The 23,425-nt window shown below is 45.7% G+C and overlaps 1 protein-coding gene across 5 annotated transcripts in view; it reads left to right on the top strand.

Annotated features, from left to right (window-relative positions):
* Positions 1 to 23,425, top strand: part of NTRK3 (neurotrophic receptor tyrosine kinase 3) — a 326,625-nt gene that overhangs the window by 121,690 nt on the left and 181,510 nt on the right. For all 5 annotated transcript variants that reach the window (XM_030578291.1, XM_030578293.1, XM_030578292.1 and 2 more), the window contains 5 exons: positions 507 to 648; positions 3,589 to 3,885; positions 10,376 to 10,399; positions 11,722 to 11,792; positions 13,609 to 13,711. In XM_030578291.1, coding sequence (XP_030434151.1) covers positions 507 to 648; positions 3,589 to 3,885; positions 10,376 to 10,399; positions 11,722 to 11,792; positions 13,609 to 13,711 — 637 coding nt within the window. The remainder of the gene's footprint in view (positions 1 to 506; positions 649 to 3,588; positions 3,886 to 10,375; positions 10,400 to 11,721; positions 11,793 to 13,608; positions 13,712 to 23,425) is intronic.

The raw sequence follows: 23,425 nt of genomic DNA, 5'->3' as shown, positions 1-23,425 counted from the left end.
ACCATGGGGGAGAAGTGAAATGCAGTGATTGTTTGAAATGGATTGTATAGTCCACACCGGCATCAGATTAGGAACCCTGGGTTAGCGGAGTATTAGTGGGTGGCTTGCAGATATTGAATCCAGGCAGGAAAAGAGCTCTGATCATTTCACACCCTCAGTGCTCCCTTGGTTGCATGTTATCCTGTCTTCACAAGCAAAATTATCCGTCGCTGACAATGGTGTGTCAACAATAGGTGCAGCTGAACATGGTTTAACTGCAAGTAGAGGCAGGGACATACCCTGCTTAGCATTGTTTCAGAAGCTGTGATTATAACCTCCTTGGACCAAGTGTGTGGGTTTACAGTGGTGCTCGTGGTGCCATGAAACTGAAATCCTGCCTGGCCATGGTTGTTAGAGACCATGGCATTTTAAACAGGAGTTGGGATCCTCTGGTCCTGAGCTCGGAAGGTGGGCAAGCTGGCATCATTTATTGTTTTGTCCTTACTGTTCTTTTTGGGGATTTGCAGACGAATCTGAACTGGACTAATGTTCATGCCATCAATTTGACCCTGGTGAATGTCACCAGTGAGGATAACGGGTTCCTCCTGACATGTATTGCTGAGAACGTGGTGGGAATGACCAATGCCAGCGTGCTGCTCACGGTCTACTGTAAGTAGCAGGGAGACGCCGGCTATACATGGGCTGATGGGAGGGTGAGCATGGGAACTATTTGAATGTGTTTCCCGTGGGGAATTGTGTGTCACCAGGCTATGCTGCGCTCATCTTGATTTGCTGCCATGGAGGGTGTGGACACAGAGTCAGAATTGCTGCAAGAGACTGAGGCAGGGATCAGTTCTAGGGACCAGGGACCAGTAAAAGGAAGTGTACAGAACTTCCATTATGGGCCAATTACTTTGTCCTCCAGTGTCTCTCCATTTTAGCTTGCCTGCAGAAACAGGCATACTCCCGGTGTGGGTGTGCCAGTCCCACACTTGCACATGTGCCGTGGACACCTAGTGGGCTGAGCGGTGTGTCTGCATGCCTCACTGGCACATTCAGGTGGCTACTTGCATTCACAAAGCAGCACTGGAAAATCCGGTGGGGTGAGGAAATGCCCAGCTGGGACTAAAACTTTCTCCCTGAATTTGTAAGGGAGTCACTCATCCCGTAGCCTCATTGAAATCAATGGAAGTTTTGCCATTGACCTACAGTGGAGTCAGGATTTCATCCCAGATCTGTTCCTACCAGGTTAATCAGTGAACACTGTAAACATGTGCCAAAGGTTTAAATCCATTTACTTATGGGCTGTAGAGAGCTGAACTTTCATGTGCTTCCTAATATAACTTAATACAAACCAGACCTTAACAGGAGTTTATGCAGCTTTGCTGCCTCAGGCAGCTGGGACTTACCATGTGTTGCTGTGTCCAAAACATTTGCCCTTAATCTGTGGTTTGGAAATCCCCCATTCCTAACCCCTGCTGGTACCTGTGTAAACTGGAGAATTATGGCCTGTTATCCCATGCAGTGCGGGCACCATTGGGCGCCTGTAGAGATGAGGCAGAACTGTAGACAGTAGAATATTGGAAGGAGAATAAAAGGTATATCTTTCTCTGGTCTCTCCTAAATAAATAATTTTGGAATGTTTGGATGGGATGGGTGGGGCTTCGGTTGCTTAAATTAATACAGTTCCAGATCTGATCAGCTGGAAGGAGACAGGTAAAGTGCTTTGCGCTGGAGTCGTTTGCTGCAAACCCTTTAAGTGCCACCATGTTGATGCTAATTTTCATGCCCAGAATCCTGCAAGCCAGTGCCAGTTTGTATCATACCTGCTCTAACGTAATCATTCTGAAAAGAGCTGATATTTTGGTGTATCGGTGACTAATTGCTTGGTACCCTCCTAGTCGTTCATCCAGAGAGATATGGAACTAAATTCTGACCTAGGCTTTCGGGTGAAACATGCTGGGTGGGACTCTGTAGTCTCTGGGTTGTTTCAGGATTGAGGTCCATCGGCTGAGTTGTGAGTGGGGAATCTTACATGGCTCCTCCCAGCTCTACCTCTCTCTCTTTGGCATTGCTGTTCCTCCACTTTCACAACATGAAACATTGACCATCCTTAGAAAAAACAGGGAGGAAAGTTGATGGATCTTTCCTCTTAGTTAGGGACTGCCTGGGGGCATGACCCCAGCCCTCAATATGGGGTGAGAGCCAGGGAAAGGAGAGTGCATAGGAAAGAATAGAAGGCGTTTATCTTATGAAATTGTGATCGTTGCCCGACTGGGCCATTCTTGGTCATGCTCTGTGGCCTCAGTGTTTGGGGCCTTACATGTGATGCTCTAATTAAGTTTTCATCAGCAATGGTGGAGCGGAGTTTGAATTCTTGAGGCGTGGTTATCCTCAGTTCAGAGGCCCCTTAGGAGATGGGACTGTGCTCCCAGATTTAATCCCTGTCCTGCTACACACCCTCTAATTGTAACAATCCTGGGGGACATTCAGCCAATCAAAGCCCCCAAGGACATGCAGCCATTCAGAAGTCCTGAGGGATATTTGCTTAAATGGCTGAGAATTCCTAATCTTCTGAATGTGACCAGAGAACCCCGAGGGGCACCTTTTAGACGTGTGTAATTAATAACAATGCACTACAAAAGCCTACTTAACATGAGCAGGCTGCTCCATTGACATTGTGTGAGGAGGGGAATACAACATTATGCATGCTAGGTGGACAGTTACATACTTAATTTGGGCTGGTCTGCAGGGGTCCAAATGCAAGATCTGATCTCGGACCTTGTTTCCCAGACCTGTGGAGCTGGCAGTGCTTGTAGTGCTGCTTTTATAGAGGCTAGAGTGGCTCAGTGGTGCCCCTTCAGGTTGATGCTCCGCATGACCCCATTCGGTCCTCCACACCAGAGAAAGGGCTGCTGTGAAGCAGGGCCATTTAGGAATTAAACTGGTGGGGTGAGGAGGAGTGGGGCTGCAAAGTAAGGGGTTCCAGTGGACACCCTCAGTGTTGTAGGGAAAGACATTTTTAATTTCTATTGTGCATCCATTATCCAGGGCAGGGTGCAGCCTCATTACTTGTTTCTTTATTGGGGATTTTGCCTGTTGAGACTGACAGTCCCTCTATCCTGCACTGCTCGTTACATGCGCACTAAAATGAATGTGAACAACCCTCAAACACGTGTTGGAAAGGGCCTTGCACCAGTGTGGTGTGAGTGCTATGAAATGCTATGAGAGCCACTCCCCGCTGAGACAAGCTTAGTTGATTTAGTGTCATCAAGTCCAGAGGGAAGGAAAGAAACGCTTAAATAGCAGCGGGTCATCTCCTACTGCTAAAACCAGGCTTGGTTCCTTTGGGCAAGGCTTCATTCTAACTCACCTGCTAAGGTTGCTGCTTACAGATGACAAGGATCCCAGTTCACATTGCAGCTGCAGCAGAGCGTAGGTTGCACGCACAGCAAATTTAGCCATGGGATGGGAGTTTCCTCTAGCTGTTTGAGTGCGCTTTGGTGGCTGGCTGCCTACTGGGAGATGAGATAATCATCTCTGCCTGGAACATGTGAGTTTACTTGAGTCTGGAGTTCCACAGGTTTGCATTGTGTTTCTCTATGCTAGATCCACCACGCATTCAGAGCCTGGAGGAGCCAGAGCTGCGTCTGGAGCATTGCATTGAGTTTGTGGTGCATGGGAACCCAGCACCCAGCCTTCACTGGCTACACAATGGCCAGGTCCTCAGGGAGACTGAGATCATCCGCATGGAGTTCTATCAGCAGGGTGAAGTGTCTGAGGGCTGTCTACTCTTCAACAAGCCCACTCACTACAACAATGGCAACTACACCCTTGTGGCCACCAACCAGCTGGGGACAGCCAACCAGACCATCAAAGGGCACTTCCTCGAGAAGCCCTTTCCAGGTGAGAGAGTCACAGCTTATGTTTCTGTAGTGCCTTGCATCTCGGAGCACTTAACAGGCTGCTGTACAAACTATGCACCAGGATTGTTGAACCTCCCATTAAAATACAGTTCCTCTGGTGCCCAATATAGTAACTGTTTGCCAGCATGGAGCAACATTGCACAAAAGTCTAGACACGGGTGTGAAAAAGAGTTGTGCATCCAGTTGAAATCAAAGGGGATTTTAGGGAGGGAGGATGTAATTATCCAAACTGGCCATGACGTAAGAGCTAACATACCTATTGGTGCAGAAAGGTGCCATGAAGTCTTTGGGGGCTTTGAATGGTCATGGCCTTTGTGTCAAGTCTCATCTGAAAGATGGCTGCTTGAACCACAACATAACATCATGATGGGACACTTGGGTCTGATCAGCCATGTACGGACCAGGCATGGCCCTAATTAGCTTGTGAAGATTGCCCAACCCATGCAATCTGATGGCAGGGGACTCCACTTTCTTCTTTGACAGGAATCTTAATCAGCATCTTAAGGGAAAAAAGGGTGAAAATCTGATGGAAAAGAAAATGACTGATTGGTTTTTGACTTTGCATTCTGCAGTGTTTGTGATGGTTCTTGTCCATGAGAGAAGGGCTTAGGGCATGCAGTGTATCATGGGTTACTCTGACACCCCTAAAAGTGGACTCTCATTCTTTTGATACCGAATATTCTTTTTTGGCATATAACTGGAGTAGTGGTTGTGTGTGGAGGAAAGGCCTTTTGAGGGACTTGGTGATCTCGTTTTACTTCTTCTATACAATGGCTGTAATCTAGGTGGAATGTCATCAGGATTCTACATATTTTATTTAAAAAAATGTCTGACATCATTTTGGTGCAACAGCCCCCACAAAATCTGTGAATACCTCCAGTCCCTCTGCATCAACTGTTTGCTAGGCACTCTCAGTAAATGGTTTTAAATTCCTCACTGTGTCACTAGGTGGTGAGTGGCGAAATTCTAAAAGGAAAAATTAAGCTTTTGTTATAAAGTGTGCATTAGAGAGGGCTGTCGTGGCTGTACTGCAGTGAAAGAGTGGGAGGGTTCTTGCACTGCCTTCTGCTTTTGCAGCATCAGATCAAGCACCATGGAGTTAACAGAGCGGTGCATGCGATTGCCTTCAGGAGTGATGCTGTGAGAAAGTGCAGCCCCAAGTTGGCTCCTGCAGCCCCTAGAAAACTGAAGAAAATAGGACACTTGCTATATATAGAGCAATACCAATGGTATTTTCATTTATTATTTATATCATACCGTCAGTGCACACAGAGCTTTCTGGCAGGTCAGATACAGTAAATGGAAACCAAAATCTCTGCCTTGAAGAGCTGACCCATCTAAAGACATGAACAGATACAGAAGGGAGTGGGAAAATTATATTCAAGTTTCAGGGATGATAATCTGTCTAGCTCCTTAATCTATGGAGGTTTTCTGATATCTGGGAGGAAGGGCAGTCTATATTTCTGGCACAGGGGTGGGAATCAGGAGATGGGGTTATGTTCTCACCTCTGTCACTTCCCATTTCTGTGATTCAGTTCCCCTGCCTGCAGAATGGGGATAACAACATTTTGTTTCTGATGCATCCACAATGTGCTAGACCAGGGGTTGGCACCTCTGGCACGCTGCTCGCCAGGGTAAGCACCCTGGTGGGATGGACCAGTTTGTTTACCTGCCGCCTCTGCAGGTTCGGCCGATCGCAGCTCCCACTGGCCACGGTTCGCCGCTCCAGGCCAATGGGGATGGTGGGAAGCTGTGGCCAGCCCATCCCTTGGCCCGTGCCACTTCCCACTGCCCCCATTGGCCTGGAGTGGCGAATCGCGGCCAGCGGGAGCCGCGATCAGCCGAACCTGTGGAGGCGGTAGGTAAACAAACTGGTCCGGCCTGCCAGGGTGCTTACCCTGGTAAGCCATGTGCCAAAGATTGCCGACCCCTGTGCTAAGCACTTACCAAAGGTAACAGGAAGTAGGTCTGCTTCTCCAAAGAGCTGACACTAAAAATTCATTCCAGCCTTGCCACCATGTTAGAATAAGCTAATGCTTTTAAAGTGTTTTGAAATCCTTGTATAGAAGGTGCTGGAAAAGGCAAGACTATAGATAGACCTAATCCAAAGGTTCACTGCCTTTTTCTATCTGCCACTACAAACCCAGACCCATTTTTCCTCCCATGAGCCTGTGTCCCAGAATCATTCTCACCATGGCAGCCCCCACCCATGATGTAATCAGTACATGATTTACTTTTCTTGCAGATCACTGGTCCGTACATTGCCAAAACTGACATTAACATTCAGTGCATCTGAAATTGATAGTCTTGCATTTGAAAGTTGGTTTCTCTAGAAAATGTCAGGAGCTGCACATTCAACATATCTCATTACTGCTGCTAGTTACACTACACTAGTTACATTACTGCATACCAGTTCCTTTAGTATTCTTGGATGGAGGTTATCTGGGCCCCCTAATTTGGTCCCATTAATCTGTTTGAGTTTGGCTTCCATCTAATTTCTACTTCCATGTGCTTGTTCCATTAGTTACCCTGGCACTGCCCTCAAGCTCTTCATTATCCTTATTAAAAACGGAGGCAAATTATTTTCTTAGGTGTTGGGCCATACCTCTATGATCTTTAATCTGCACCCCATCGTCAGTGCTTAATGGTCTCACTTCTTTCCTTGTTTTCTTTAAAAAATAATAATTAAAAAAAATATTCTTTTTTATTGGTTTTAATTTCCTTTGCACGGTCCAACCCTGCTTGGCTTTTGGCAGTTCTCAGTTTTCCCCCTACACTTCCTGACTTTCAAGAGGTAGCTCTCCTTGCTGTCCATCACTTCTTCCATTCCTGGTAGGCTTTCTCTTAATAACCTGTTTGAGATGCTTGTTCATTCAGTTTGGTCTTCTATCCTTCCCTATGAATTTTTTCCCCTTACTCAAAGTAATTCCCAGCCTCCTCCATATTCAGATCCTTGAATTCTTCAATCTAACCCACTTCCCTAACTTATTCCCTTAATTTTTTAAAAGTGTGCCCTTTTGAAATCAATTATAGTTGCAGACCTATTTTTGTTTATCCTTCTATTTAGTCTAAACTGAATTAATTCATGATCTCTTGAATCAAGGTTGTCCTCTACAACCGGAAGTCCTATGAGGTCTATGCTACTCTAAATCTAAAATAGCATCACATCTTGTAGGTTCAGTGACTATTTGGTGAAGAAATCTGTTGACTATCTGGGCCCTACCATTTACACACTTGTCCTCCAATCTATATCTGGAAAATGAAAATCTCTAATAATCACACAATTCCCAGTACTGTTTATTTTATTAAAAATATTAGCGGTCTCTCTCCATATCCAAATCAGATCTTGGGTGTCTATAGCAGGCCCAAGCACTATCCCAGTGGAGCCTCTGTTACCTTTCTTCCCAAAAGAGATTTTGACTCAAACAGATTGAGTTTTATGCGTTCCATCCCTTCTAATATTTTTGCAGTCTTTCCCATTATTAATATATAGTGTTTTCCCACCACCTTTACCTCTATTTCTGTCTTTCCTGAACAGCACATACCCTTCAACACCTGTACTGAAGTCATGGCTACTATTTCACCATGTTTCCATTCACCTTATGATATCTAGTTTCACTTCCTGCACCAGTAGTTCTAGTTCTTTCATTTTGTTACCCAAGTTCCTTGCACTGATAAACAGATATCTTAGTTGTTTCTGCTTGGTTTCACCCAAATTCCTCGCTGCCAGAATACTGTTACTGCCAGTGGTTTATCACTCTTTCCTCTTGTGGTTCATTTTCTTACTCTCTCTTATTCTTTCCTTCATTGCTATTTTACTTGATTTTCCTTCCACTCAGTATTAGAATCAGATGCGGAGATTACATGAGCTCCAAACCATTTCCCCCAAGTTCCTAGTTTAAAGCTCTTTTAATCAGTTGTGCCAACTTCCATCCCAGAAGCATATTTCCCTCCTTACTCAAGTGGAGTCTATCCCATGAGAACAGTCCTCTGTCTGTGAATGCCTTCCACTGGTTGAATATCTCAAAGCCCTCCTTATAGCACCATTGTCTGAACCATCTGTTGATCATCATTATCTTGTCTTGCCTTTGCCCTCCTCCTCTAGGGATGGGTAGAATCCCCCTGAGGGTCACCTGAGCCTCCATTTCTTTGTGTCTTCCTCAGCCTGTCAGTCTTCCTTGTTGCGTCCCAGTGAGAATCTAGCAGTATCATTTGTTCCAACGTGAAGGACAATCGGTAGATTCTTTCCTGCTCCCATTAGGATCCTCTTCCACCTCAGGTCCACATCCTGTCTCTTAGCTCACGGTAAACAACATACCCTTCTGTTCTTCGGATCAGCTCTGGTGACAGGTCTGTCTGTCCTTCTTATTAGGGAGTCCCCAGTCTCGTAAACCTGCCTCTTCTGATGGTGTTGCAATTCTCCAGCCTTCTCCCTTCTGTTCTTTCTGGCTGCAAGTTGTCTTGTCTTCTGTTCTCACTTGTAGTCTCCTGTGAGTCATCCTCTATCCTCTTGGGTCTCTGAAGTCTGGCTGTTTTCATTGTCTCTTCTCCTCTTCTTGTAGGACTAGCTGCTCTTCTTTTCGTAGTTGCCTTCCTTTCTTTGATTACTGACTGCCTCTCCCCTTCATTTTTCAACTTGTTCCTCAGCTGTATCGCTCCTTCACTAGCCAGTCTTTTCCTCCTCCTTGTTCTCATAGTCACGTGCTTCTGCTGGCCACTTTCCTCATCCAGAAGTCTACCCTCACAGTCCTCTAGTCGAGCATGCATTTGCAAGTCAGGAGGTTTCCCTTCAGCCTCCTCTCTCCTTCCCTCCATCATCTGCTCAAATCCCCTTTGAAACTCCATCACAGTTTCTAGGTGCCTCTCCAAACCTCAGATCTTCTCCTCCACCAGATGGATCAGACGGCACTTCATACAAATGAAGCACCTTTCAGGTACCCTCTCCAGAATAATGTATATCCCATAGCTTCCATATCTAGTCATCTTAATTGTCTCTTCCATTCTTTGGGTCACTTTCACAGCTGCCTGTGTAGCTATCATAGCCTTCCCTCCTATGCTCCTGTGAAGAAAGAAAAAAGGAGTTCGGAAAGAACCCAAAACACGCCCCCCACCCACAGACTCCTTTGTTTTTGGCTCGGTTTGCTGGTTCCTGTGCTGCTGGCCAATTGGTTGGCTGCCTTTATAGGCCTGCTGATTAGGGAAGCCCTGCCCCCTCAATCAAAGTTCAGCTGTGATCGCAGGCTGTACTTCTCTCCCCACACACTGCCTCCTGCCAGACTTTGCAAACTGAAAACAAACCAGCAAGCAAGCAAACACTCTGTCAACAACTTACTCCCTGCCCCTCAGGAGCAAAGGCTTGCTACCTTCTCCTCCAACAGGGATCTCCATGCAAATGCGCTAGTTTCAACTCTGTTTGCTGGCTCTTGTGCTGCTGTCTCTTGAAAATTTCCAGCCCCCTCAAATAAAAAAGTGTAGTGACTCGCCTGGGAGTCAAGAACTACTGATCTAATCCATCCCAGCCCAATTAACTGAACCAAACTTCAGTTCGTTGGGAGCTGCGCGTATGACCCTGGGACTGTATTTGCTTCCCTTCCAAGCCTCTGCCGTGCTTTTATGGAAACGCCGCAGCATCATTCCAGGTACTCTTGGCCGGAAAAGCTGTGTAAAATCCTGTTAGTATCAGCGTCAGTTTCTTATGCTGGCGAGTACATTGAAAACTGATGTTGTTCTCACGCTATGTAAACTGATCGTCACTGAGAGCTTTAGACATTGTCACCTGGGGCCCCAGCGAGCTCTTCTGTTCAGAAGGAGCTTTACTGGACACTGTGAACCGCTCAGGTTGCTGAGGTGAATGACTGACAGGGCCTGCTTTACCGGATGGCGCAAATGGAGTGCAGCCCATTTCTCCTACCCCAGCCACACCTCTGTCCTGAGCCCATCACTCCATCACAGCTCTGTTGCTGCAACTTGCTCCTAAACTGTGTTGCAGCTATTGGAGCCAGGGGTTTCCAGTTCTGCCTTATCAATCCACCGGAATCCCAACCTGCAGTCTCTCCGCCCTCGTTTCAGCCCAAGCCCCCTCACAGCTGTTCCATTGCACCCCAATCCTGACCTTCAACACAGTCTGAGGTTATTTTGAGCCAAGACTGCCAAATGGGCCAAAAAATGGGAAGCTTTGTTCTCTCACCACACCTCCCCCAAATCCTGCTCAGCCCTGCCATGTGCATCTAAACAGAGAAGTCTCTTAAAGTAGCTATGCTCTTCCTAGGAGGGTTTTCCCTTTGCTCCCTGTGCAGTCAGTGAGCTGGCACTAGCTAGTGGCTGGCTTGTTCTGAGAGATAAGCCTTCAAGCCTCCTGGGGCTGGTTGGGATGATGTGGGAGTGTGGCTGAGAAGTGTTTGGACGGGAGGGACTGCCGTCTCTTTACCATGCTGTTAATTGTGTTGCTTCTCTCTTTGTCCTTTTCACAGAGAGTACGGATAATTTTGTTTCAAGTAAGTGCCTTCTTGCCTTTTGCTTTGTTCCCTTCCCCCCCTCCTGAATGCAAGTACCTTGCAGATGACATCTGGGGGGGAATCTAATGCTTTAGCGCTAGGCAGGAGGGATTGTTAGAGAGGGAGATGGGAAGCAAGACACTTGTTTCCTCCTCTGTGAGAGCCCGAGTGTATTAAGGAAGGTTTTTCATGTGCTGTACAGTCTGTAGATCCTGGACAGGTCTATTCCTGCCTAGTGGGGTCCTGAAGAAGGATCCGTACCAATGGAGAGGGAGGCATGTGTTGTGCTGGTAGCATGGATGACTTTGCAGCATGATACCGAAGCGTGAATGTGACCAATGTGTTTTCAAGCTACTCCTGTACTGGCCAGAGTTTGGGGTGCCACAGGGCAGCGGTATAGATGCCTCATCCACTGAAACTAAAAGGAAAACCCATCTTCAGAGCTAGTATTGTGGGGGCTGATGTGGCTCAGGGCTTGGGGAAGTAATATGGAACCTCTCCCCTTGAGGTTACTGGTCTAAATTAGGTACAGGAAGGTGGTGCCCCATAGAAGTTGCCATTGAATCACCCGTATGAAATGAGCAGATGGGTCTCAGTCCCCTTCTTAGCAGAACAGTTGTCCACATCACAACAAGCACTGGTTTGACCCCCTTATTCAGGCAGTCTGAGCACAAGCCAAGGGACTGATTGGGTCCTGGATATTGGAACTCCTCCCCCCTGCATTGTAGTGGGGCTCTTCCAAGTAAGAGCTGAGGCCCATTGAACAGGTGTCCAGGGTAAGTGCTGTACCTGTTCTGTGGGTGAGGGACTTCTGCCTCCTGGATTTTGAATCGCCAGCATTCAAATGCATTTAATTTAAAAAATCATTGTTTGTTGGTTTTAATTTGGCAGGATTCAGTCTTGCAGCAATCTGCATTCCAGGGATGCTTGAACCACGAGCTTTCCCCTGGTGCTGGGAGACGTGTGGGTGGATGAAGAACCTTCACCCACAGAACATATGGGATCAGACTGCTTCTCATTAGCTGGGTGGGAGTGGCACTGTGTCTGATCGGTAACGTGGCTCTGCTTCCTTGCTGCCCAGTTACATAGGACCCTAGAGAGCTTAAGTAGAAAACACCTATTGGCTCATTTGGTCTATGCCAGTTCAGGAAAAATTACAACCCCAATAAGACTTGAATTCAGAGTCTTTGAAATAGAAGACAAGAGACCTCATTCTCTAGGGTAGCCAGTGCTATGTAGTTTGACATCACAAGGTTGGGATGTTCTGGGGCCTGTGGAATTCCTTAGGGGCACAAATTAAATATTTCCTCTTCTGGTTCCAGTTGGTGACTATGAAGTGAGCCCCACCCCACCTATCACCGTGACCCACAAACCAGAGGAGGATACGTTTGGGGTGAGTCCTGTCAAAAGAAGCATTTTCTGCTGTTGCTGATGGATAGGGTGGTATACTGTTTGCCCCACCATTGCTTTTGTACTGAGATAGTTGTTTGTAAGTAAAATCCTATTCTTTGCAATTGATGGCCAGACTTCAGAAGGTTCAGTGGTTTGGGATGGGATACTGATATGAACCGCGTGAGCATCTTGAGTTTGCAAAACTGGGCCGTGAATCTCTTGAAGACAGAGTCTCCCACAAAGTATTTCCTGCAGGGTCAGAAATTCTGGGAGAACAGTCTGAAGAAATAACAAATAAATCAATCAGTTGAGTTGTTTTATGCTATAATAGAATGTTTAGGAGCATAGATCCAGTTTGGGTTTATTTTCATCAATACTGATTCATCCACCCCTTCTTTAACCCCCCTGCTGCATTTGTTGATGTCACACTAGAACTTGATGACATTGGCTGAAATAAGTGAAGGATTTGCCAATTCATTTTACATGGTTTGCAAGACCTCAAAATTTCACTTTTCACAGAATCCAGACAGGGATGGGAAAAAATAGTTGTGATCAATAGTGTTGGAAAAATAATTAGGATTTCATTAAATTTCTCTAATTTTGTGCAAGTTTGTGAGAATCTTGAAATCCAGAAAGTATTGACAGAATAAACAAAAGCTTGTCAATTTTTCCGAATGTTTTTATGCAGCTATAATTCTCAGGGGAGTGAGGAGAGAGCTTCATACAATGGGACATTACCAAAGAAGAGCTCTGAGTGTAGAAAAAAGAAATGCGGAATATATATAGGGGAATGAAACTCATACTTGTTAAAATGTGACATTTTAAAAATAAAATCAGGAATATATCAAAGACTGGGAAAAGCATCAAGCGATGAAAGGAATAAAATGTCTTTGTGTTAAGTGCCATATTTTCTTCTGTTATTGAACACATCACAGTAAGAGGAACACAGGTCCAAATGCAATAAGAGGCCCTGGAAGGCAGTAAGAATAATTGGCCAAATGCAAACGGAAGAAATCCTGAAAGGAAGCTGTTTACAGCAACACAATTAAAGTGTCTTTGGTAAAGATTTGCAGAAATAAATATTAATAAATATAAAAAGGAGCTTTGGGTTGTAAGTCTTTGTGGGCAGGGATGATCTCTCTTCTGCGTCTGTGCAATGCTTGGCACAATGGGACCCCAGTCCCAACTGGGGGACTTTGGGTACTATCATAATATAAATATTTAGCACTTCTACTAATAAAGGAGCAGCTGGAGCCTCAGGAAAAGAGTTCTACCACTTTCTGTCTCTTGTGTTTTCTCTTCCTTTATTCTTGCTTCTGAGGGTTGTTTGCATAGAGACAGAATCGATATTGTGAAAGAATTCTTCTGCTCCTACTGCATATTCCCCATCTCAAGTTAGTATCCCCTTATGGTTGTGAGACCACAAGTTGGTTAAGATGGGTCAAATGGAGATTATGAATGGGGGAAAAAAAACAGGGCATTAAGGAATACCAAGGAGCAAAGAGTCCATGCAGATGTACTTGATGATTAAAGAGCGAGGGTTCAGAGATATGGGAAATGTGATATTGGAGCAGAATTGTATCTATATAGAAAGTATTATTCTTTTTCCAGTAGCAGTAAGAGGCTCTTGCATTTTCAAAATTGCATTAAAGCAATTTGCATTCAGATGTATTCGTCTCCACAGCAGGCATTCATGCTGCTGTAGAGAATGTAAGTGTACAGGAGTGACTGAGCCAGGAGACTTCTACTTTTCAAGTCTGAACTGGTTTTGATAGCAAATATTCCTTTAGCCTAACTTTCAGATTTGTCCCTTGCAGGTATCCATAGCAGTTGGGCTTGCAGCTTTCGCCTGTGTCCTCTTGGTGGTGCTCTTTATTATGATCAACAAGTATGGTCGTCGGTCCAAGTTTGGGATGAAAGGTATGTGTAGCTGCTTTTCTCCAGCAAGAGACACCTTCCAGGAATGCCAGGCTCTAATGTCACATTATGAAAGGTGTTGCGTTTTATTTCCACAAAAGGTACTGTCTATACCTGCCAGCGGCACTACCAGAGCCTTTTGAAGGGGAAAGGTGCTACTACCTCTTCTATTCATTGCCTGGACCTAGAGAGCAACAGAGACTCTCTTTTGTTGTTCTGGGCTGCAGATGTTCCTGTTATTGGGAATAAGCTGGGGTGTGTGTGTTGGTGGTGCGGGCTTTGGGTCCTGCTGTCTTTGGCAGTGAGCAGTGGTTGTTGCACACTGAAGAATGAATGGCCTTGTGCAGTGTTGTTGTAGCTGTGTTGGTCCCAGGATATTGGAGAGACACGGTGGGTGAGGTCATATCTTTTATTGGACCACCTTTAGTTGGTGAGAGACATGAGCTTTCAAGTTTACACAGAGCTCTGCTGCAGGTCTGGGGAATGTACTCAGACCTCTAAAGCTTGTCTCTCTCTTGAAGATATTACCTCACCCCCTTTGCCTTCTTATAGGTCTCACGGGAAATGCTGTTTGGCTGCACTGCGTTAAGCAGGTTTGGATATGTTGGAGCGGGAGGTGAAAATACATGAAATTGCCTCCTTGGTGTATTGGCCGGTTCCTGATAGTAAGGAAGGCGAGTGGATTTGGAGTCGGTTTGTGAAGGAAGAGAATATGCGGTTGTGAGTCTGTGGGGCGCTTGTGAAGAGCAAGTGAGGTTTCAGCAGGTTGCGAGGGGTTTTCCGGCTGCCTCCCTATTGGAATGTTTCACTCGTTTCCTTTTCTGCTTCATGGCCATCCTCGTGGGAACTGTTTCAGGCAGGCTGGATATTGCTTAGCCAATAAGAAGACAGTGATGTTTGCCATATGGAGCCATTCTTTCAGTTCTCCCCAGCAACGTAGTTGCTTCTCTTCAGGATCATGGGGCTTGTGCCAAGAGAAACTGAATCATTGAGCACCGTCTGTTTTTCATGATTTGCCTTGTGTTTATCTGCAGCCTTGGAGCGTTGGTGGTGCGCAGCAGCGCCTACTGGGACAGGTTTATAACATAACAAAGTAGTTGCCAGCCTCCATCCTTGTTAATACAGGCATTGTACAGCCAAACACATGGTCTTTGGTTAACACAACCCTTTTCAAGGGCTTCCGAGTGGCAGCTGATTGCCCAGCCATGCTGGGGCCTGCATTTGAGGAGCAGGCTGAAATGTTTGGGGGCATGGCTTGCGCTTGCCCAGGACTTTAATTAAACAGCAGAACTACTGTAGTAACTTAGCAATATTTAGCTCATATGCCCATTAATGGGAGCAATCTGCTAGGGTGTACAGATTGGTTGGGGGATCATGGGAATGGAAGTCATGATTTCTGCCATTTGTTCCAAGCTCTTCCACTGACTCATTTTGTGATCTCACACAACTAACTGGCTTAACTACGCTTTCTGCTAGACTTTCCCCATCTGTAAAGTGGAGATGAAGTTTACCAACTTCATATGGGGTGATGTGGGGGATTATCTAAGAGTCACAGGAGGAATGTTTGTACAGTGCTGTGATATCTGCTGCTGATAGTGCAAAATGTTGTGGGTCAAAGAAAATAATAAATATTCCTATGCACATGAAAAACAGAGATGAATGTGAATATCACGTGGGTAACTCACCTCTGTAGATGGATAAACAGATGTGTGCTTGCACTAAGGGGTTATGGTAACCATGAATGTGAATCTTGAATGATGTTTGAGTTCCCCAGAAGCCTGGGATGTGCTGTGGTAATATTCCCTTTTGCCATGTGCAGGATTCAGATAGCGCAAGCTTTTATCAAGAAAAAACATGAATTTCCTTTCATTAAGTTGCTGTGCTAAGTTGGAATCCCTGCTGTTCTGATAATAAATTGTAGATATAAATGTCCCCCTGCAGACTTACTTTTTAGGGGTTTTACTAGTAAGGCTGTTAGACAGACAGAATCTGCAGTGTTTACATGGGTTTACAATTCAGGGAGATGTCTCATGTGGGATTTGATCCTGGTTCACTGATTATGTAGCCAATCACAGCCTTCATAGGCATCTTGGAAATGCAGGTTGTCATTGGGCACTGTGGTCCCCAAGTCCACGTGGAGTTGGTGTGAAAGTGACTGGCATTGCGATTGGATGAGTGGCTGGATCTTGAGCCTTGAAGGCTCCTTATCAATCGGTAGCATTCTGTCACCATGTTTAGAAAAACGTGCACGTGCTCCTGCTAAGCAGAAGTACCTGCTGCTGACACAAGGGCTCACGTAGCTCTCTTGGTATCTTCCACAGCACCTTTATCGTTGCCACTAGGGTAAATTTGTCTGATCTGCTCTCCTTAAAAACACCACCTTTGTTCCTCCTCCTCCCTCAACCAACACTCTGGGGACCCTTTCCATGACTTCCCCCTCTACACCTTTTCCTTGGTGACTGTATCCATTTGTACAGTTTAACTCTCATCTCTTGGCTGATCACTTACTAATCTATGGGCCCTGTTTGCCTCTGCCCACGACCGTGCTGCAAAGGATCTCCTGATATATGGCCTTAGATGGCCTATCACCAGCATACAGCTTCTTGGTTCTTCCATTTCCTCCTTTCTCTGTTCCATCCTGCCCGTCACTTAGGCTCACAATCCCTTTGACTCCTCCTTTCCCTTCTTCCCACACAACAAGACTGTTGCCAAATATTGCTGCTGCTTCTTCCTCAACGTTTTGTAAATGCGACCCTTCCATTCAAATGCCCTGGCTGCATCTTGCCTTCATAGCTGCAACCTGCTGATGACTGCATCACTCCCTGCCAGTCTGCCTGAAACACAGTGGCTAAAATGCAATTCCTTCCCCATTGATCAGATCCTATCATCCTCTGTCTATCTTTGCAACCCTCCATTGGCATCCATCCAGCCACTGAATAAAAGTTCAAACTTCTCACTAAACATCTTTAAGGCCTTGAATAACTTAGGTGTGGTCTACATCAGTGGTTCTCAAACTAGGGCCGCTGCTTGTTCAGGGAAAGCCCCTGGAGGGCCCAGCTGCTTTGTTTACCTGCTGCGTCCGCAGGTTTGGCTGATCGTGGCTCCCAGTGGCCATGGTTCGCTGCTCCAGGCCAATGGGAGCTGCAGGAAGCAGTGCGGGCCGAGGCACGTACTGGCCGCCACTTCCCGCAGCCCCCATTGGCTTGAGGCAGCGTCGAACCGCAACCACTGGGAGCTGCGATTGGCAGGTAAATAAACTGTCCCGGCCCCCCAGGGGCGTTCCCTGAACAAGCGGTGGCCCTAGTTTGAGAACCACTGGTCTACACTACACACTTATGATGGTATAACTACATCGCACCCCTGAGCAATGCAGAAAATCCACACTCCTGCATGACATGGTTACACCGACGGAACTCCTGGTGTAGACAATGCTATGTAAATGGGAGAGCTTCTCCTGTTGACATAGCTACCGCTTCTCAAGGAGATGGAGTACCTGTGCCGATGGGAGAAGCTCTCCTGTTGGCATAGGTACTGTCGTCACTAAGCATTACAGCTGCGTCAGTGCTGCTGCATCGCTGCAGTGCCATATATGTAGACAAGCTCTTAAGTCTAACCTACAAGTTGGATTTTATCTCCTATCACGTCCCCCCTCCCTTCATTCCACCAATGATGCCCCATTTATTTCAGTCTCTCAACTTTACCTTCTTCTGTGGTGCTTCCCATTTGTGGAATGAACTCCCTAATAACATAAAAATGGCCATACCGGATCAGACCAAAGGTCCATCTAGCCCAGTATCCTGTCTTCTGATAGTGGCCAATGGCAGGTGCCCCAAAGGTAATGAACAGAACAGGTTATTATCAAGTGATCCATCCTGTCACCCATTCCCAGCCCCTGGCAAACAGAGGCTAGGGACACCATTCCTGCCCATTCTGGCTAATAGCCTTTGATGGGCCTATCCTCCATGTATGTATCCAGTTCTTTTTTGAACCCTGTTATAGTCTTGGCCTTCACAACATCTTCTGGCAAGGAGTTCCACAGGTTGACTGTGCGTTGTGTGAAGAATTACTTCCTTTTGTTTCTTTTAAACCTGCTGCCTATGAATTTCATTTGGTGACTCGTAGTTCTAGTTCTAATCTAGTTTGCCAAGCCACTCTTCTTTCTCCATTCATATCTCTTGAAGTCTCACCCCTGGACACTAACCTCTGGCAAAGATCTTTACTGCCACAATGTCATGCTAGAGAAGGAGAGTGTGATCAAAAATCAAAACAACAAAAAATCCTCTGGAAACTGGCACTCTCCTCTGAGTCTCCCACTGCGATTTTGTTGCAGCTTTCTGGGGCAGGAACTAGGTCCTACACAGCATCAAGCATGTGGTTAGTGATTAAAAAATAGAGTAATAATAATCAAAAGGCCTGATCTGGGTACAGAGCATCATTCCCTGTTTCACGAGCATTTTGTAGCCAGCTGATGCATAGCCACTTGCTATTGAAATCCCAGCCTGGCAGGATGGAAGGAGCAGGTTTTTCTTGTTGTTTTTGTCATGGCCACAGAATGCTGTGGACTCAAGTAACCCAGAACGCCTTGTGGGGGCCTTGTAAGCTTGTCTCCTCCTCCCCCTCTGCTGTGCTCTTCCCAGCAGGCTGAGCAGGGAGGTTAATGCCTAGTGAATAAGTGGGAGGGATGACAGTTGGCACGGGGGTGGGGGAGTGAACCTTACCAGGGTGTGCAGGCAGGTGGCTGCTTGCGTTCTGAGGAGGTGAGGGCAGAGAATGAGGAACTCCAGTCCTGGGCTTTGTGCAGATGGGCCGAAAGCACAGCAAAGGAGCGGAGCAATCTGAGAGGACCTGGTTAGGGATTTCCTAGCTAATAGGTATGGATTTGAGTCCTGTTTGGGAGCATAGGCCCGTGCCTCTGCTTCTCTTCTCTCTGCCCATCGCAGAAAATAGATGCCTAACACTGCTCTCTAGCGATCCCTTCAGGTAGGCTGTAGAAGTGGCAGTAACAGGTTGCAGAGGGAGCAGCATCCAGTCTGTCTTGCAGAAGAGGTCACCCAACAATGTATGTATGTACTGGAGATCTCAAAGGAGATACTGTTCCCATCCCCAGGCTAACCTCCTTCACATGGTCTATGTTGTCTGTCACAGCTGAGAGCAGCTGTGCTCCTCCCAGCTCCAGGTCTGTACGGCAGAGTCCCAGCAAAGCCATGACTGAGGTTATGACCCAGCTATTGGTCTGTCCAATACCAACGGTGCAAAATACTTGCCCTGCCAGTTGAACAATAGCAGGGTTGGCGTTGAGGCTCCTTCACAGGCCCCTTATGATGTGGGTTGTAATGCACCATGTTCCTTGTTTGTCGTCGTTCTGGTGAGCTTGTGGAGGTTGGGCTGCGTGCCATCCTCATTGAGTTTCCTTGCTTGCTCCAGAGGAGGCGCCTCGTTAATATTGGATCATGGTCGCAATCCTGCCTTTCAGGCCTCCTTGAAGATTTGCCTCCATGCAACAGAGTGGAGAAAAATGTTGCTTGACAGACTATCAGTGACTGCCGGGCCATGGAATGTGAAAACTCAGGGTTAGGGGAGATAGAATGAAAATGGAAAACAAAGTTCCCTTTGTGTACCTTAGGCTTAGCTGCAGAATAGAGAGACATTGGAAAAAGAACGGCCAGGCAAAACACATACCTAAACAGAAAGTATCTAAGACACAGACGTAGTCTGCAATAATGGCTGAGGCTAATCTGAGTTTTTGTACACAGACATGTGAATGAATCTTTAACCAAGGAGGGACCGTCATCTAGTGGTTTAGAATAAGAACCTGGGAATCAGAGCCCCTGGTTTCTAGTCCCAGGTGCGGGAGGGAGCGTGGTTAGAGCAGGCTGACTCAGAATCAGAGCTCCTGGGTTCTCTTCCTGTTCCTAGCTCTTCCAATGACTCACTTAGTGACCTTGCATTAATCTTTGCTTCCCTATGCCTCAGTTTCCCTACCTGTAGACTAAGGATAGAATACTTTAGACCTCACCTTAATATCACCCTTCTTCCTGTAAGTCTATAAACTGAAAGCCTCCCAGTAAACTGTAGTCAGAATACATATTGGGAAATGAAGTTTAATTTAATAAAGCTACAGGAAAGTCCAGGGGCTTACAAGATACTTGGACACATCAGTGGGCATGGTCACATAAGTACTTTGGCAAGTAGACAACAAGACGTGCACATTCTAGTGCTAACACTTGGCTTGCGGGTGCTCTTTTGTGTGCTTTTTTTCTATTGCAACTGTAAGGTCTTTGGGACAGGGATGTTGTGCTCATACTTATTTGTATTAGGCACTCTTGGTGCTACAGAAAAAATAAACAAGAATTCATGCTTGTAAGATAGCTACAATATTTTTGGATGAAAGAGGATAGAGCAGCACAGAAACAAATGTACTTATTTATTTTGTGTGTTGCCATAGCACCTAGCAGCCCTACAGTCATTGTGTGAGATGCTACACAAACACAGAACAAAATGACTTGTCTTGCGTAGCTAACCTTGTTTTCCAGGCTCAGCTACAAGCTAGTTTTTGGTCCCCGAATGAGGTTCATCATGCAGGACAAGGGTGAAGAGCGACTGACAGCCCAAATGTAGCATCATCTGCTGAAATCCCATTGCCTTTTTACATTTTCTGAATCAACAGAAACAGCAAAGGAGAGAGGGGAGGGGGAAAGGAAACAGAGAGGGAGAATAATAGTAAATAGAGGCTCTTTACCCTTTCCGTAATGTTTCAAGAATCACATCACTCAGTTCATTTGGTATTCACTCCAATAGCCCTGATCAGAGCACTGGTGCTGCTGATGTGCATGTGCATGTGCATGTCAAAAATACTCGCAGAGCTGTTCCATTGCAATTTAGCATTAGTTAATAGCTACTTAAAGTAAAGTGGTTGCCTATTTGATTATGATTGGGGGTTATTAACATTTTTTCCATAAACAGATGGTAGCTGTCCTCTGCGTCCATTGCAAAGCAATGCCAGGGCTCTGATTTCAAGGGGACCAGTGCCTGCAAAAAGAGCTTGGATGCATGCTTTGGTTTTTTGTTTCCCTCCTTAACAGTGTAATTATCTCTGTAGCTTAAAGGGAAAAAATGTTTAAGTGACATGACCTGCCTCTCCAATGAGACTTAATCCTGACCTCCATTGACTTGCCTGTGTCTGAGTACAATTACATGGCAGTTTATTTTTTTTCCTTGAAGCTGTACAGGAAGTAAAATAAATTTGCAATTAAGAGAAACCATAAAGTCAGTACTGATTTGCCCCAAAGGAATCGGTGTCCAGCACCCTTCTATTTTATCCTACCAGACTTGTTCATGTCGCAGGGGTGATTCCCTCCCAGTATCAAGGCCGTACAGGGTGGCTATGGGAGAGGAGCAGCCATCCATATGAAACAGCAGCTGGCCACAGAAAGTGTCATGAATAAATCCATGGTGAACCATCAAGTAGAACAAAAGTTAGTAAAAGGTAACAGGCTTCTGCTGCTTTGTTTGGGCCCAGTCCTGTAATGTGCTGAGCACTTGATGTGAGATGTGAGTTCCTTGGATTCCTGCTGACCTTGGTGGGAGTTGGAGGCATTCAGCATCCTGCAAGGTCAGGACCTTTCCTTGGTGGTATCTTTTTATTTGTTTTAAAAGTCCCTAGGTTTGCTTTCTGCTCTCAACATCTCTTAGTTTCCCTTCCTTGAAACCTGGGAAATGGATTGAAAGGGCATGTGATTTCACTGGGGCTTCCTTCTAGAAGTGCGTCTGTATCTTCCGCTAAAGTGCCATTTTATTTTGTTTTCTGATTTCCACCTTGTGAAACTCTGTGCTCCCAGTGTGTAGGCACCTTGCCTTCCATTAAAAATACAATCCATAACCGCAGCAGCAATGGTCAAATAAAACTCTTCCAGGCATGTCTTGGTGAACCTCAAGAGAAAACACTGCACTGCTTACAATGGCGTGTCTCTGGACGGATCCATTTATCTTCTTTTCACAGGACTGGAAGTGTACCAGTATCACCCAAGGTTGTGTTGTGCCAGCATTCCTGTTCCCTTTACCAAGGTTCTGATACCAGTTCCTGTACTTAAAGTGAAGACTTAATATATGGTAGGTATTGTTCTTCTAGTCCAATCACTAGACGTTTAGTCTGCATTTACTTTTACTGTCTTGCTACACCAGGAAGTAGCAGACTTTTTGCCTATCCTAACTAAGAGCAACCAGATTCCTTGTCACCAGGCTACATAAACAAAGGTGGCAGAGTAAATTCTGCCAAAGCTTGGCATCTCTATGCCAGATAGAAGCGTCATCTCTGAAAGACTTTGGAAGGGAACAGAGATGTATGCCACTTACTCCTATGAACTGCTTGGAGAAATGCTTAGTAGAAGATTTGCAACTGCTTAGATCTAAAAGAAAAAATACTTCTACCTGAAGCTGTAAGAGACTGCTTAAAAGAAGTGCTTGCAAAATGCACTTACCAAACATCTGTCAAGCATCAACTTTAATTTCTTAGCCCAAAATTGAATGTTACTTGAGAGCAATGGTAAGAACTGCTTAAGGAATTCAAACAAGTAGTTTAATTTGACTTGAGATACCTCTGCTTCCTTTAAGTTCCTTTACATCATACATCAGACCTTCCAGTTCTCCTTAAACCTTTGTTGCTTTTCTGGGCATTCATTCTTTCTAAGATGACCTTCTGAGATCTCTTCCAACACTGATATTCTATGAATTATCTGTTGGGTATCCTGATGCCTGCCATCTCCAGGATGCACCAGTCACATTAATGGAACAATGATGGAAAGAGCCCAACGACAGACTTTGGCTAGTGAAAAACTGTAATATGCAAATCTGGTTCTCTTGTCTTTTCTCCAGTGAGTGCCATGAATGGTTCACAAATCACATTAGTGGCACCCAGAATTGTTTGCAGCTAAATTGAGATGCAAACACCAAATTGGTCTGGTGGAAGTAAACAGCTGGATTATAAAAGCAAACCCAAAACAAACTCCCAAATCCAAATGCTTTGCATGTTGCTGCTTCGCCAGCAGAACATTAATAAGCAGGAACAGATTGGAGCTTCAGGGTTTCCAGGACATTGGGTTAATGAGGAACAGTAGGAGGCTGGTGATCTGGCTGGACATGCTAGTGCACTAGGCTTGTAACTTCGTGTACGTTGGGGTCACAATCTTGCGTACAGTTCCTGGGGGAGAAGAATAGGGTTAATTACACAGTCTCTCTCATGCTGGAGGGGCTGAGTGGACTTCCTTCATCCATTGCAGATTTGGAAATGGATGAGTCATACTGGTTTTGGTCCTGCTTTCTGCTCTGCAGGCATCTCAGTTCCACAGCAGTGAAGTCTCATACTGCTGAGCTTCTCTCATCAGAGCAGCCTTCCCTGTGGGCCATCATCCTCAAGGTATCTCCTCTGAAAGCAGTGTGGTTCCTGCTGGGTGACTCATCCCCTTTTCAATTCCAACCTGTGCTTGTCACTTGAAATGTTGTGTTTTCTTTCTGTTTTAAAATGAATTGAAAGATGGTGGATTGATAGACCTGGAGACCTAAGACCTCTGTTTATCTATAGCACATGTACTATTTGCATCATTTTCCTTCATCTGACTTGGAGGGAACTCCTTCTGGGCCATGGAAACTGAATCATTCTCTCAACCATATGGAGTTGTCGGGATCCTCCTCTGAGGCTGACAACAACTTGGCAAATCACCG

The sequence above is a fragment of the Gopherus evgoodei genome, chromosome 10 (genome assembly GCF_007399415.2).
Source record: "Gopherus evgoodei ecotype Sinaloan lineage chromosome 10, rGopEvg1_v1.p, whole genome shotgun sequence".
Lineage (NCBI taxonomy): Eukaryota > Metazoa > Chordata > Testudines > Testudinidae > Gopherus > Gopherus evgoodei.
The sequence above is the reverse complement of the archived record's forward strand: the minus strand, read 5'-3'. Positions and strand labels throughout refer to the sequence as shown.